This window comes from Humulus lupulus, chromosome 9, assembly GCF_963169125.1.
Source record: "Humulus lupulus chromosome 9, drHumLupu1.1, whole genome shotgun sequence".
Classification (NCBI taxonomy): domain Eukaryota; kingdom Viridiplantae; phylum Streptophyta; class Magnoliopsida; order Rosales; family Cannabaceae; genus Humulus; species Humulus lupulus.
The window spans coordinates 182,894,824-182,912,489 of NC_084801.1; the positions used below are offsets into that span (position 1 = coordinate 182,894,824).

A 17,666-nucleotide genomic window follows, 5' to 3' on the forward strand; every position below is an offset into this window, starting at 1 on the left:
GAGACATTGTTAGTTTATTTACATGGCAATAGCGTGATTCGGTTCCATTATGTGTGGGTTTGATCAAGAAGATGGAAAATATGCTCATTAAGGATAAACTCGTTACTAATATTAATTCTACTACAAATGTTAATTAAGATCCAATAACCTACATGAGAAAGTGTTGTTCTTATACTATAAACATAATCATCATAATAGTGCCTCATGTAATGACCCAACTATTTCTAAGACCTTGGACCATTAGATCTACTATACATAACTACTATTTTGGAAAAGATACATAAGAAATAATATAACTAACTTTATTAAATCTTGAAATATTGTATCAAATACATAATAATAGAAAATATGCCATGGGTACCCATTGTTTAAAACATAAAACATAATTTTAAACTAAAGAAAATTGTTTACAAAACTAAATGCGAAAAAAACATGATTTAAAAGACTAAAAAAAAAAATAACTTCATCCTCGATCAACACGCAGTCCACACATTCCATCCACCCTCAATACACAAGCCAAGCTACTAAGAATCCTTCCGCCTTCCATATTCATTTTCCTGCATCACACTAAAAATAAAGGAATGAGCCTAATGCCCAGCAAGGAAAACCTACTAAAAACATACATCATATATCATAAGCATAAAACTACATCATATACTATAAAACATAATACTATCTAAAACATACATAATAAATCATAAGCATACACTAAAAACATATGACTATAAAAACGTATATCATATAGGACTACAATATTAATGGTCATTAACTCATTAACATGGCACGCGATAAACCATCTAGGTCCCCTGTCTAATATCTGAGGTAGGTTAGACGAGCAGACGAAATTTTAGACTAGCTGTCAAAAGTTTTAGACAGGCCGTCAAAATTTGAGACTAGCTGTCGAAATATTTAGACAAGCAGTCAAAATTTCACACTAGCTGTCGAAAGTTTTAGACAGGCAGTCGAAATTTTAGACTAGCTGTCAAAAGTTTTAGACAGGCCGTCAAAATTTGAGACTAGCTGTCGAAAGTTTTAGACAGGCTGTCGAAATATAACACAAAGAGGTCTGAAATGGAAACATCCAACTCAAGTAGTCTATAACAGTTTGTGGTATACCAGAACAGTTATATACATAAACAAAATACCATTCAATTACCTTTGCTAATAAATATCCAATACAAGTCGTACTATAAGAGTTTGATACATAAATAAAATACCATTCCATTGCATTTGCTAATAAATATCCAATACAAGTCATACTATAAGAGTTTGATACATAAACATTGTCATACTACAAGGAGAAGATGGCTGTTGGGTAGAACAATTTTGAAAGTAGGTTATTGGATCTTAATTAACATTTGTAGTAGAATCAATATTAGTAACAAGTTTATCCTTAATGAGCACATTTTCCATCTTCTTGATCAAACACACACATAATGGAACCAAATAATGCTCTTGCCATGTAAAGAAACTAACAATGTCTCTACTATTTTTTTTTTATTGCAATTGGTTCAATCTCCACCATTGTCGTTATCTTGTAAGTTAATTCTATATCGAAGAGGTTGCGATCGATTTCTGTAACTTCATAAATATGTTCAACTAACTCCTCATAAGTTAGGTTAGTTTGTACCAAACTTGATCTTGATCGTGAGCCATTTGAAATCCATTTCCACGAGTCCTCATTCTTTTTCCACATTCCATCACATAATATTACAATATTTTTGAAAGACATCTGAAAAAAATAATACAATAAACAAATATAAATTATTGGTATTACTTTGATTAAAAAGTTATATAAAAAAATGAAAATCAAGTTGAAAAATCTAGAAATTCGACAACCTGTTTGAAAATTAAATATCATGTCTGATAATTCGACAACCTGTCTAAAAATTAGACGACCTATCTAAATTTTAGACATGTGGTCGAAAAAATACGATTACTGGTCTAAAATTTAGACAACTGGTCTAAAATTTAGACTCCTTGTCGAAAAATTAGACAAGTTGTCAAAAAATTCTGGATTTTTCTATCTCGAAAATAACCGAAACCACCATTAATTTTTTCAGATTTTCAAGCTTTAACCTCCATAAAACTCCAGAAATAAACCTAAATTCTTACTTATACTTTCAACATACTAAAACAATCATTTTGCATTTTAAATCTACAAAAACAATATCAAAAATCTCACATTTTATAAAAATAAAAAAAGCTTTATAAACCAACCTTTTGAATGAGTGGTGGCCGGATTTGTGGAGAAATGGTGGCAGCTGGTGGTGAGCAGTGTTCGTCGGCGGTAGGGGGCGGTGGTCGCCGGTGGTGGTGGTGGTGGTGGCGGCGGGGGATGATAGTGGGTAGTTGTGGATGGGTGTGGGTGGATAGGTGAGAGGAAGAAGATGATAGTTATTATTAGGATTTTTGTTTTAATTTATTATTATTTTATTTTAAGGGTAAAATGGGTAATATAAAAAATTCATTAATAAAAGAGGTCATGTAGCTAAAAACTATTGAAACTAAGCCATAGTGCAAATTGCACTATAAAAAGAGGCCATTTTGCCAATGACCCCATTATTTAATGGCATAATAAATCAATTATGGCCCTCCCGGCCTCCTAATCAATGGAATAAAACTATACCTTTGGTTATGGTATTGTGGAGGAACAGCAAGGTCACATAAGTGACTTGGGAGCTGGAGTCAGATATGCAGAGTCAGTATCCCGAGCTGCTTTGGTAAATTTCGAGGACGAAATTTCTGTAAGGAGTAGATAGTTGTAATGTCCCAAATTCCTTAGTGTGGCTTAGTGCCTAGATTAAGGGGCCAGGAGGGTCATAGTTAATTTAATATGCATGATTATGTGAGTTATGTTATTATATGATGATAATTGCATGCATGTGGGCCCACTTCTTATTAGAATGGCATTTTTGTAATTTTGGCCCGTTGAGGGCATAATTGTATATTTATGTGCATGTATGTAATATATGGGTGAGACCATATTGTTATGTGGATATGTTTGAGCTATTTGCCATGAGACTATCCTAGGAACAAGTTAGCGGTTTGGTCATAACAGGGTTAATTACCAGGCTCGGGGTGAGCCTAGGGATAATTTTGTGTTTAGTACATTACCAGGAATGAATAGGTAATGTGATATTATTTAATACTTATTGAGGATATTGGGAGTAACGGGAATTGGAGGACATTATTTATGATTAATAGGATAGGTGGGAAATGACCATTATTCCTTTGGGTGGCTTTGAGAGATTAGAATGGCCCTAGGGGCAATTTGGTCATTTTGACCATGGGATATGTTTAACCAAAGGAAGGTTGTAGATTTCATAGGCAGGCAAAAAAGAGTCTATTCTCTCTCTCTCTCTCTCTCCCTCTCTCTCTTTTGATCATCTTTCTCTTTCTCTCTCTCCATCTCTCTCTTTCCATTGGATTTTTGAAGCAAATAGATGATTCAATTGGAGGATTTAAGGCTTGAGAGTTTAGGATAGTGATCAGCAGCAGAAAAGGGTTCAATTCATATTTGAGGTAAGATTTTCAGCTTGAAATTTCAAGGTTTTACTCTGTTTTTAAAGTGGTTTGTAAGCTTGATAGTTTGATTTTGGAGTTGTGTATTTGGTGATGTTCCAAGTGGTATAAAGCTTGGGTTTTGAAGTTAGAATGGTGATAATGTTGTATGAAGGTTTGGTTGTGATATTGGAGATTTCTTTGATGAGTTTTGGTTGAGTTATAATTGAGGAAAATGCAGGAGAGATGGGTTCGCGGGGTCAAGTCGTGACTTGAATGAACCCCATATCATCCCCTGGGCTCTGTCTGGCAGGCGTGCCACGACCCTCAAGGGAAAGTCCCGGCTCGCCCTTGGCACCTAGACAGGGGGCTCTCTATCTTGGGGGTGCGTCGCGGCCCTTGGGGAGCAGGTCGCGGCCCGCGTATCCTCTTTGTGCCAGGTTGGGTTTCAACAAGTTTTAAGTGCGAGTTCTCGAATCTCTAGGCTTGAGATCGAATATACTAACCGTTTTAGTAGGATTCGAGGCCTCGGGAACTGGGTTTTAGTCCATGAACCTTTTATTACTCATTTTATTGATGAAATTTCATATTTGATTATGATTAGGTGACCACTAAGGGGCCTAAGGACAGATCGTTCTCAAGAATCGCTCTGTATTTATTTTACACTCGAGCTTAATGTAAGAAAACTGCACCCAGTATGTGACATACATGATTATTGATGAGGCATGTTGAGTGCTCTATATATGGGCATTGGTTGCATTGTAAATGCCTGACATCATTGCTTACTTGTGAATGACACTCACTTATTAGTCAGAAACGACAATGGTGTTTAGTACTGGTCGGGAACCTCTGATTTATCAGTCAAGATCAGCAAAAGTATTGAGCGTTGGTTGCATGGAATTGACTTATGAGTCAAGAGCAGCATTAGCGTTTTAACCGCAGGCCGAAATAATTAGATCTAATCAACATGAGCATTAAATGCTTGACCGACCTATTGGTCGAAGAAAACTAAAGCGCTTGGCTAGTCTATGACTAGTTACTCAGAGCTAGGACCAAAAAGTTTCAGGTGAGTCTATAGTCACATGGCTTAGGTCACAAGACCCCAGAGAGACTCATTAGTCATCTATTCAGGGCGTAGGACCCCAGGATGCCTCATTAGTCATCTATTCAGAGCGCAGGACCCCAAGATTCCTCATTAGTCATCTATTCAGGGCGCAGGACCCCATAGAGACTCATTAGTCATCTATTCAGAGCGCAAGACCCCAAAATGACTCATTAGTTATCTATTCAGGGCGCAGGACCCCAGGATTGACTTGCTAGTCATCATCTAATTAAGGTGGAAGCCCCAGAATGATTACATGATCATTTATTTATATTGAATACAAGCAGTAATAAGTTCTCTTGCTGAGCCTTGGCTCACGAGTGCTATGTGGTGCAGGTAAAAGGAAAGAAAAGCTTACCCAGCATTAAGTGGAAAGCTTAGGTGGCGACGTGTATATATGCGGCCGCTTGACCACCACAGCCAAGGTGTTTCTCAGGGGAACTAATGTTTAACCTTATTTTTACCGCTTAGGTTGGCGGATTGTAACTTTTGAACTGTAATGACCATTTTGGATTGTAAACAGTTTTGTAAACACTTTTATGAGATCTCATGTACAATTTAATATTTTAGTAAAATATATCAATTCCTTTTGATCGAGATTTTCACCCTGGCACATTAATAACACTTAGATGCACATTTATAACCTAATGACTCGTTTAGCGAGTTAAGCACTATATAAAGTACACAATGTGACAGTCTTAGCTAACTAGGATGTTACAATAACTATGTAATTAGAGATAATTGATGAGTCTCAATTACACTTTTCAATTCTCATAACTCCTATGAGAATTGTGTATAATTATACTATGTAATTAATTACTAAATACTATTAATTTTAAATAATATTTATTACATAATATTATCTTTCCGTGTAATTACTAATTGTTTGGTCAAACATAACAATAAAAATTCATAAGTAATTATAACTAAACATCTAAATATACTTTATATTTTAAAATATAGTGTAATTACTATGATATGTAATTAATAGGATAGTAATTAAACAACATACAGTAAAATTATTAAAAAAATAACTATTTATTGCATTAAATATTTTTATTCAAGATATAAAAATAATATGTATTTAAATTAAGATTAAGCATGTGATTAATAAGGGACATCAAGGTGCCCAACACTAATTATTGGTCCCACGTATATTAATTTAATAAATATTATTGATTATCATTAACCAATAATCATAGATGGTGTTCGTCACCTTAAATTATGAAATAACTTTAACCTTTAAGTATAGAAAAAATATTATTTTGGTCCTTGTATTTTTCTCAAATATGCGATCGGTCCCTGTATTTTGTTAAATGACAATTCAGATTCTATGTTTTACAAAATATATCAAAATAGTACCTTAGACTCGATTTTGGTCGAAATATTTTCAATTATAAGATTAATTTTCAGGTCGTTAGTGATGCGATGAGTTCAGAGAAGTGGAGAAAGTGATTGAGAAAGTGAGAATGAAATATTATATTTGAAATTTTTTTAACTGAAATTAGGTATAAGATACTATTTCGATCTATTTTGTAAAATAGGGTCCAAATTGTTATTTAATAAAATACAGAAATCAATCGCGTATTTGAGAAAAACACAAGAGCGAAACTAGTATTTTCCATTAAATATACTATACTACTATAGTAGGGATCTATTACCTTAAATTATTTGGTTTCTGGAAATTGGCTCGTTGACTCACCAATATACACTTAGAAGTTTCTAGAGAGGAGATTTTCCATGGTAGAAAACTTCATTACATAATTATAATTATAACTTCTATTGAAATATTTTGAAGGTACAATAAAGGAGGAGATAAATACAGTATATTAATATCTATTTAGTTTAAAGTTAATTAAAATTTAATTTCTTTCTCCTAAGTAGTTGAAGAATAGATTGGGCAGTGCAATAAGCAAGAGCCTGAACGGTGACCATTGGATTGACTCCGAGAGCAGTGGGAAAGACACTTGTATCGGCCAAGAACAGCCCCTCCACTTCCCAACTCTCTCCCGTCTGGTCCACCACCGACTTCTCCGCCCTCACTCCCATCCGGCAACTCCCCATTTGATGAGCCGAACATATGGGAGAAGAAAGCCCTTTGATCGGCCTTTTACTCTCCTCTTTCACGAACCTCTCCAACTCATCATTGCTTGCGCTTTTCACATTGATGCTCCTCCCTTCTCCATGGTGTGTCCCCATCTCCTCCGCTCCCGCTGCCGCCATTATTCTCAGTATCTTCTCCACTCCTCTCTGCAGTTTCTCCTCATCTTCCTCTTCCATCTCGTATCCGATCGATCTCTCCGACTTCACTCTTCCCCACCCTTTGTCCCTCGCCAGCGCAAACACGTGAGCCGTTTTCGAGAACTTCCGCATTCGATCTTTCATGTCTTTTCCCGACACCCACGGCATCAGAATCGAGAACATCCCAGGGTGCAGCGACGGTGTCTGTATCACCACTCCGTATCCTGACTTATCCTCCAAACTCGACATCGCCGTCATGATCCCTCCTTCGTAGCTTCTCTGCTCCATATCCGGAAAGTGGCCCCATGCCATCACCACCGGGTGCAGATGCAAGTACTTTCCGATGTTGGGATTCTTCACTCCGCTTCTTTTCAAAAGGGTTGGTGTCCGAAGAGCCCCGCATGCAACCACCGTCACCTTGGACTCTACCACGCACATCTCTTTCTTTCCTAATCTGTTTTCGAATTCGAAGGCCACTCCTGTAGCCGTGCTCCGCGCTCTTCCTTTCTTTCGGTGGTGCAACACTTTTACGGCCTCGCAGCCTGGTAGAATGACCCCGTTTCCTGAATCGACAAGGTCCTTCAGCCATGTCTCGGCAGTTCCCTTCTTCCGGCCGTCTTGACATCCAAGACAGCACCAGCCACAGTAATGATCCGGCGGTGCATTTCGAGGGATGTTATGAACGGGATGACCCAATTGTTGACACCCTTTTCTGAGAATTGCGTTGTTGAAACCTTCTTCTGTAAACTCCGACTGGACTTGCATTCTTTCGCACACCACATCCAACGCTTCTCGGTACATTTCGCTGCCGAAGAGTTCGAGCTCGCAACGGTCACACCATTCGTTCATCACATGCTGGGGAGTGCGAATGGAGGCTGACCAGTTGATGGTAGAGCCGCCGCCCACTGTGGAGCCAGCCAGAAGCAGAACTTGCATGTCTTCGGTGGCCATCAAACCGTTGGACAGGTACATCTTGTCCATGGTGGGGCCTTCAAGAAGCGTGAGGTTCTTTCTTGCGTAGTAATTTCCTTGTTCGAGAACCAGCACTTTGTAACCAGCCATGGCAAGGGCGCCGGCCACCACACCACCTCCGGAACCGGAACCGACCACGACCACATCGCACTTTGTGGTTAAGAAAGGATTGTCGAGTGAGCTTGTTGCTTGTCGGGGTCGTGATTGGGTGGGAAATCCGAAGAGTCTTAAATTATTTAGGCTTTGATCAGGTTTGTTGAGATTGACAACACCTCTGTAAAGAGGTCCAAAGAGTTGTTCAGCTTGTTCCTCAGATTGTTTTTGCTCATGATCAGTAGCTGTACTGGTGGTGATTGTGGTGGTATTAAGATCGGGACCAGTGTAGCCAATCGCTTTCCATGAAACGTTGTGACTTGTTTTCTCATCTAACTGAAAGTCAATGCCGTTGTTTTCATATTAAAATTCATGCACTTCACTCCATATATCATAATAATATACTACATTAAGTAATGAAAACACATAGACTTATATATTTATTATATATATATATATATATATTTATATATGTGATTAATCAATGCCACACATATGCTTATCTAGCTACTTGTATTGGTGACCATTAATTAGTGTAATAATTGGATTACACTAAATTAATCTAAATTTCCGTGGGAGTTGTGTCATGCAGGTGGGAAAATATGTGATGGACTAAATTAATTTTAGCTTTAATATATGGCTTGCTATGAATATGATTGATGAAGAATGGAAGACGACACATTCAATTTAATGTGTGGTGAAGGCTTAGTGTGATGGTTTTTGTACTTAAAATGATTTTAATTACTATTGAAGCTGGTTCAATTAATTCTCCACACACACACACACACATATATATATGTTATGATAAGACCAGGCAACAAAATATATATGCATGATTCAATTTCATATATTTAAAATAGTGTTTATATTTATGGATATTGTGTTTTGTGAAATTATTTGTTTGGATTCTATATTTTTTGACAAATAACTTTTTAGATCATGTGTTTAATAAAATGATTCAAAAGAAATTATCTAAACTAAAATTTACAAATAATCTACTAAACTAATAATTTAAAATAAAAACAAAATTATTTTTCCTAATAAATGTGTTGTTATATTCAATTTTTTTCTTCAAAATTGAATTTAGGAGTCTATTTGAATCATTTTACAAAATACAAAGTCCAATTTTTTTTTTTATCAAAACACAAAATTCAAACAGTTAATAAGACAAAAACACGTGTTGAAAAAGTATAAACCCTTTAAAATAAAATAATCAAGCCACCTTTCATTTTTTTAATTAAAAGATGGGACAAAAGGTCTACCATCATATACCTACTGGCCAACTAACAATATTTAAAAATTTAAATATATGTATATATATATAATTTATTACCATTATCTTTAAACTAATATAATATAATTATGGCAAGATATGTATGATCGACCAATGAATCATCATGAAAAGAATATGATAATATACATATTTATTAGTTGATCTAATTATATGAGCTCTAGAAGGTCCGATATTAATTCAACTTCATTTAATAATTTTTCTATTGTCAATGGAAGGACAAGAAAATAATAAAAATACTAAAAAAAAATAATTTTTAATGTACATCCAAAATTATAATAATGTGACATATTATTATTAGTGTATTTTAATATTGGATATCGTATATTTTAATTTAATAATTAATATTAGATATCGCTAAGCAATCATAAAATATTACCGGTATTGAGCTCATGATTAATGGTTAATGTTGTTATTTGATATATTATTAAGATGTCCCCATGAGAAAACATGTTATGATATATTAGTAATATTTCATAATTAAATAAAAATGTGCAGGAGATATTAGATTGCTCATATGCCAACTGGTTGTGGTCTCAGACACCACACTAGTGGTCCTTAGCAAAAACAAAACAAACAAAAAGAATAACCCTACCTGGGTGAAAAAGACGAGGAAAGTGAGAATCTTGAGGACCTTGAAGAGAAGACGAAGAAGAAAAAAGTAACTGCGAGACCAGGATTCCAGAATCTGGTGGCGTGTGCGGAGAGAGAGCGTAGGAAAGCTATGGATGTATGGGAAAGAGGAGGAGAGACTGGCTGTTCCGCAGAGGACGAGCGTTCCGTACCACGTCGACAACGCCCACAATGCCACTCTCAGCAGCCACACCTTTGGGTGTTTCACTTTTTGGCTAATCAACCCACCTACCTGCATGTACATATATATATATATATGAGTATATATATAAACATACTACTCTAGCTAATATTTATTAGAGAGAAAGAGGTTTATACATACGTGTTGTGGAGTTTGGTCCGTGGCAGCGGAGATGGCGTAGAATTTGAGCACAGCCTCGTCGGTGGTGTGGCGTGAGGCGTCGATGGAAGGCAAAAAGGTGTCACAGAGCGCGGCGAGGGATTTCATTTGGCGGTTGCTCAACATGGAATTTGGATAAACCATGTTATTATTCCGATCATTATTGTCACTAGAATTATTATTAGTAGTAGTAGTAATGTTATTCATGATCATCATGTTATTCCAATATTGATCACTACTACTACTACTACTTAACTCCATGTCTAATAAGTCGTCATCTACGCCAATGACATGAGCAGCTACATTTTGCTCCATTATATGGAAATTTCTAATCTCTATCTAGCTAGCTAATTAATGATTAAGCTACAAAATTGAATTGAAGATGGTGATGGTGATGGTGATTTTGAATGGTGTAACAAAGCTTGTGTTGTGTTTATATAGGGTTTTAGGGTCGGAGGCCCATTGGAAAAATGGAAAGAAAAAGAGTGGTTTTGTAATGTATGTATGTGAGAGAATTATATATTATTAGGGGTACGTGGAAGAGATTTCAACGCAAGTAGCCAATATACTGATGAGATGGCAACTCATGCAAATGGAAGACTAATAATAATGTGTCATTTTTTATTCAATATTTAAAGATCGATATAACTCATAACGCTACCTCTTAATTACTTCCCCCACTTCTGTACATGTCTCCCACCCCTTCTATTTGGCACCGGAGGACACTATTGGTCGGTTAAAGTACTTCTTAATAATTATGGGAATTTACTCATTTGGTACTCTATGTTTTTACAAAGTATTATTTTGGTACTCTCTGTTTTCAATAATGCTAAAATAATACCTTGAATTTTAAAAATTATACATATTTGATACCATACACTCAGATTTGGTAGATAAAATTTTGTCAATATGATCAAACTGTCTTCAGTTATATGTAATTTAAGTAATTAAATTTAAATTTAGAACTTACATTATTGACAGCAATTTAATTAAATTGGTAAAATTTTATTAATTAAATTTAAGTTTAGGGTACCAAATATGTACAATTTTAAAATACAAGGTACCATATGAGCATTATTGAAAACAGAGGATACCAAAATGATACTTTGCAAAAACATAGGGTACCAAATAGTTACCTATCCAATAATTATTAAATTAAATTGCATGAAAATATCTTTTAGCAATACTCATTTTTCTCTACAATCCTCACCATATTTTTAAATTATTATTTTGAATTTCAAACTTTAATTTATTAGCTTGTTGTATTCAAACAATTTATATTAAATACTAGGTGCAAACAAAATATATTACACATTTGCTTGGTTTTATTTAAAAAAATTATTAATTATTTTTATTAAATTTTTATGATTGCCATATAAATTTTAAATGAATAAACAATATTATATATAAAAGATGATATAAACATATTAAAAGAAAAATTAAACTAAAACATTGTTTATGATTTTTTTTAAATAATACTATAACATCTTAGATCACAGACTACTCTATTTAATGTATAAAACATTCATGATATTATTCAAATCACACATTAATGATTGGAGAATACAATTTCTTGATAGAAGATAAATGTTAATCTAACACTACAACAAAATAGAGGTTTTATGACTTTAATTGGGAGACATTGGAAGTCTACAATGTCTCCCACTTAGTGAGACGTTGTTGCTAGGGTCATTGTAGGTATATATCCCACGTCTCCCATTGGGAGACGTGGGAAGTGACTCACCTCTCCCAATGGGAGACGTGGGAAGTCCCTAGGAGACATCCCACGTCTCCCATTGGGAGAGGTGAGTCATTTCCCACGTCTCCCATTGGGAGACGTGGGAAGTCTCCCACCTCTCCCAATGGGAGACATTGAAAGTCTCCCACATTTAAAAAAAATAAATTAAATAAATTTATAATTAATATTATTTTAATTTGATTTAATAATTAATTAAATTGAAATAATATTAATTTAAATTGAAATAATATTAATTTAAATTGAAATTATTTTAATTTAAATTGAAATTATTTTAATCTAAATTGAAATTAATTTAATAATTAATTAAATTGAAATAATATTAATTTAAATTGAAATAAAAAATATATATTTGTTAGATATATACAAGAAATACAATATTTGTTAGAAATATTCAAAATGAACAAATATTGCATTGTGTATGAAGAAAGAGTTAAAAAATTAAAAAAAAACCTATCAACGAGGTCGGTAACTTTGGATTATCGGCAACATATATGTCGCCCATTCTTGTCGCAACTCATCAATTTGTGCCTCTGTATATGATGTGCTTGTTAGCTGCAAGAAATATAAAGTAAAATATATTAATTAATTATTTGATTACATTTATAGTTTCAAAAATAATTTGTAAATTTTAATTAATAATACCGTTCTCAAGTAATGCCTGGGACTTGCATGTTCAATCAAGTAATGCCCGTTCTCAACTAATCGTTTATTATCCTAAATAATATCGGGCAGCATTTCCCCTATAATAGTGACCTAACCATCTGCATGTGAATAACAAAACAAACAATTCAAACAACATACAATAAGTTTCTTCCTTATAGAATGCCTACATAAAATTAATTGTTTATTATTCTAGATAAAATCGGGCAGCATTTCCCCTATAATAGTGACCTAACCATCTACATGTGAATAGCAAAACAAACAATTCAAACAACATACAATAAGTTTCTTCCTTATAGCTCCGCAGCACACAGTCAAATTTCTCAGAACCTACTTCACTAATACACACAAGTTCTCAACCTTCCGTTATCACCGCAGCACACAATTTTAATCTCAGAACCTACTTCACTATGGATGAATATTTAAGATATTCAAACTCTTCTAACATTTGTTTAATAATATTAAAAGTAGAAGTAAGAGAATATATATTTACCTCTTGCAATTAATAATTCAAAAGCTAGCAAAATTACTTCAAGTAGTAATCGAATTCGCTATTAAATTCACAAACCAATATAAATAAATTAATAAATAATAAATAAAATATCACTAAATATCTAGCAATATATAACTTATTATTATAATTTTAGAAACTTAATTACCTCAAATGTGTGATTGATAGATATAGAAGTTTTGATGCAAAGTACTCTCTAAAATCTCACCACCAAAATCACAACCTACGAAATTAAATTAATTAATATGTTAAACATTACTAAACAAATATCACTAAATTCCTAATAAGTAATTGATTGGTAAACAAATAAAAAAAAACTCCAATGAGCCACTAATTATAACCTAAACAAAAAATCAATAAAAAAATTCATAACCTAAAATCTCAATAATCAACAAAAACATAAATTTTTGCATATATTTATATTTTTAAAATTATTTAATAAATTTATTTTAACATAATAACTATATATATAACAAAATAGTTAGAATTTAAAAAAAAAAAGTTTAAATATACATACAAAATTATATCTAAATTTCGAAATAAATAATGATAAAAATTAAAAAAAATCATGAACATATATATTATAATGAAATATATACAATGTGATAGGTTAAATTAAAAAAAAACTATGAAATCTTAAATCTATAAAAAAACCTCCATGGAAAAACAAATAAATCTAACAATGTATAGAAAAAAATGCATAAAAATGTAAAATTAACACAAAATCATGTATATTACTCATCCTAATGCTAAACCTATGATTTTTTATCAAAATAATTAACTAAAATTCATAAAAATTAAAAAAAACTAACCTTGAAAACCCTAAAATCGCAACCCCTTTCGTGCTCTCTGTTTGGTGTGCTCTCTCTGTTTGGTGTTATGAGGAAGAAGAAGACCCAAAATTCATTAAATGGCCAGGGGGACATCCAACGTCTCCCACTGGGAGACGTGGGACACGTGGCACGTCTCCCACTGGGAGACATTGAATGTATAGAGGGGTACATCCAACGTCTCCCATTGGGAGACGTGCCACGTGTCCCACGTCTCCCAGTGGGAGACGTTGGATGTACCCCTCTATACATTCAATGTCTCCCAGTGGGAGACGTGCCACGTGTCCCACGTCTCCCAGTGGGAGACGTTGGATGTACCCCTCTATACATTCAATGTCTCCCAGTGGGAGACGTGCCACGTGTCCCACGTCTCCCAGTGGGAGACATTAGATGTCCCCCTGGCCACTTCTCAACCTATTTCCAACGTCTTCCACCATTTTTAATGTCTTCCAATTGTAGTCATTAATAAAAACTTTCAATGTCTTACACCATTAGACATTTAAAACCCCTGATAAGTTTTAATGTCTTACACCAATGGTGTAAGACATTGTAGGGAGTCATTGTATGTCAAATTTGTTGTAGTGTAATTTCTTATTTAGTTATATACAGTCATATTATTTGTACATACACGACACTTATGTATAATATATTTATTATGTATTATTGTAATAATAATATTTTATAACATGTGAATTTATATTAATATAATTATTAAATATCTAGTTTTGTATTAAATATTATTAAAATAATCATTTATATTAATATAATTACTAAATAGTTATTCTAGCAAAATTTTATAAAAATTAAGATTATATGTTATATATTATTATAATAATAATATTTTATAATTTATATTGATATAATTATTAAATATCTAGTTTTGTATTATATATTATTATAATAATGATATTTTATAATATTTTAATTTATATTAATATAATTAATAAATATCTAGTCTAGTATTAAATATTATTATAATAATGATATTTTATAATATCTAAATTTATATTAATATAATTAATAAATATCTTATGATATTTTATAACAATTGAATTTATATTAATATAATTAATAAATATCAAATAATATTTTATAATATTTGAATTTATATTAATATAATTAATAAATATTTATTTTAATTAGTTTTAAAAATATATTTCGTTAAGTATTTAGAATATTATGTTAAATTAACAAAATAAAATGTTAAAAGCAAGAATTTTAGTTAGATATATTTTTTTAAATTACTATATAGCTGCAACTAAAAAAGAAATTTATTGGTTCCTGCATGTATTTATAGATACTAAAATATTATTTATATTAACATTTTGAAATATAATTAAATAAATCTGCTTTTTTTTTCTTTTCCTTTTTCTGGTTTAATTATATATAAACTGTCTTGAAATATATGCATATAAATAATTTCTTTCAAAATTTGAGAAAGTGATGTTTCAAATATTGACTTAAGGTTACTAAAATCCATAGTCATTGTATATATAAAAAAGAAGTAATATCTTTACGTCACGATTTTTCTTTTCTTTTTTTATTTGCAAATGGTAATAAATTATTAATAAAATGGTTGTCATGCTTTTCCTCTAGGTAATATAATCATTAATTAAAAGCAATAGGTCAAACAAGTTGTTATATATCTTTTCGAAACAATTGGAGCCTTTTTTTTAAAAATTCAGTCAAATGAGTATATCTTCACCAAGTCAATTTTTAAATGTAATATTGTTATCTAATTTTTATAAATAATAAATGAATGAAAAGGTCAAAGATTGATACTAATTAATTTTAGACTAAGGATATGTATATAATATATAATTGGTTCTAATTAATATTATTTATCTATAGTTATAGACGAATACGTCACATACTAAACTGTTGGACGCCACAACACGTGAAAACGTAACTACTTTATTGATACAAAAGTAGTTACACCAAGACTTGATTACAATTCTTGACCACACACACTAAACACTCTAGCTTACACTCTTTGGAATACTTTTAAATGCACTTTGTGTACTCACTCTCTTTTACTCACTTTTGGGACACTCACTTTTCTAGTACCTTGGACATACATTACATTTGTATTTATAGGCTACCAAGGAAACATCGACATCTTTCTAGACTTTTCTAACTTTATAATTTATTTAACTACTTTCTTCATTTTTCTAAATGTTTCTAGAACTTTCTATATTGTCTAATTAGTTCTAAGCTATTCAAGAACTTTCTAGAATGTTCTATGTTCTTCCTAGTATATTCTAGAACATTCTAGAATTCTAGAGCATTCTAGATACGGTAATAACTTTTAACATAAACAAACAAACAAAAAGTTGTATTTGTCATAATTATTTCTATATAGTTTTCTTAGTTATAGTGCATTTCTTCTTCATTATTAAATGATTGTTAGATAATGTACTATTAGTTTATTAATGCATTACATATTTAGTGCATATTGCTAAAATATATATCACTTATAAAAATATTATGTGCTAAATTTGGCATTGAGTATAGGATGATCTAAATTTTAATCAACAATAATAAATACTTACTTTTCTGCCACTAATAATTATTTTATTATTATTTTTAGTATCTAATTTATTATTAGGATTAAATGTAAATGTAGATTTTTAAAAATATTTTTAATAAATATTAAGTAATCATTAATTGAAATTTTATTTTTGTATAATTTTAAATCTATACTATATTGTTTTTTTTTTAAAAGTTAAATATATTTCGAGCATAGCTGTAACCAAATATATCATTTATGCTAAATCTAGTACAATATTTAGAAGCCTTATTAAAGAGGGTACCTGTTTAGTTAATGAATTAATATTTAAAATGTACAACTTTTTTTTTTCAATTATTGTAATTGTCCAATGTATGTACAAACATATATTTGAATAGTTAAACAACATCGGAAAAACAATTAATATTTTACGATGAATTAATTTGACTCCATTATTAAGGGTCCACCTTATTTTTTTAACTTTCCCCTACAGCTAAAAATATCGAATATTAAATAGCTTTGGTTTTTCTAGTTGCACAATAATTATTTTTATTATTTATCATATATTGTCATTTTGCCCATTAACTTCTTTTCATAATTTTGTCATAAAATGATATTCCAGTTACACCTAATATATCTTATCGAATCTGTATTTACTCAATACCTTGTCTGTGGATATTTTTGTAAGAAGTTATAGAAAAAATAATTATTTTGTAAGATCACATTAAAAAATATATTTTTTCACTAATTAATCTAAATTTTAATATAAGTTCATTGTTAATTTTTTTCTCAAAGACTGAATTATATATTGATAATACCGAAAAATTCAAAGACCAAAACTTATAAGAGGAGTGCTAATGAGACTCACTATTACTCTTTTTTGCACTCTTTTTATATTTTAATGGCATGCGTCATTTTTAAAATATGTCTATTTTTACAATATAATTAGTCATGGTATTTTAATTTTATTACAATTATACCACTATTAAATAACACTTAATATTCTATATTCAAAAATTGAATTTTGTAAACAAAAAATCATGTAAATAATGACAATCAGCTACATATAATAAGATATACACTACTACAAAAATATCATTTTATGACACTTTCTTAGGGCACTCACCTAGATGCGAGTCCTAAAAACAGCTCCTGGACTACGCGAGTCCTAAAAACTATGTGTCTTAAAAAAATTTGAATTTTATTTTTTTAACAAACACC

The 17,666-nt window shown here is 31.7% G+C and overlaps 1 protein-coding gene and 1 long non-coding RNA gene across 2 annotated transcripts; both read right to left on the reverse strand.

Moving 5' to 3' along the window:
- Positions 1-6,362: 6,362 nt before the first annotated feature.
- On the reverse strand, positions 6,363-10,509 carry LOC133801498 (long-chain-alcohol oxidase FAO4A). Its single transcript, XM_062239720.1, has 3 exons — positions 10,159-10,509; positions 9,799-10,068; positions 6,363-8,248 (listed from the first exon to the last, which is right to left on the reverse strand). The coding sequence occupies exons 1-3, from the start codon at positions 10,489-10,491 to the stop codon at positions 6,458-6,460; spliced, it is 2,394 nt and encodes a 797-aa protein (XP_062095704.1). The 5' UTR covers positions 10,492-10,509; the 3' UTR covers positions 6,363-6,457.
- A 1,750-nt stretch (positions 10,510-12,259) lies between these two features.
- On the reverse strand, positions 12,260-14,070 carry LOC133802612 (uncharacterized). The gene is made up of 4 exons (XR_009877401.1): positions 13,919-14,070; positions 13,255-13,329; positions 12,578-12,696; positions 12,260-12,487 (listed from the first exon to the last, which is right to left on the reverse strand). It is a non-coding gene; the product is annotated as an uncharacterized LOC133802612 (long non-coding RNA).
- Positions 14,071-17,666: the final 3,596 nt, after the last annotated feature.

Bases quoted from the DNA above. Each gene is read 5' to 3' on its own strand.
- LOC133801498 (XM_062239720.1), bottom strand. From the start codon at position 10,491: ATGGAGCAAAATGTAGCTGCTCATGTCATTGGCGTAGATGACGACTTA. The intron at 10,069-10,158 runs GTATGTATAAAC...ATGTACATGCAG, and splicing joins CGGACCAAACTCCACAACAC to GTAGGTGGGTTGATTAGCCA. The intron at 8,249-9,798 runs GTAGGGTTATTC...ATTGACTTTCAG, and splicing joins TCCTCGTCTTTTTCACCCAG to TTAGATGAGAAAACAAGTCA.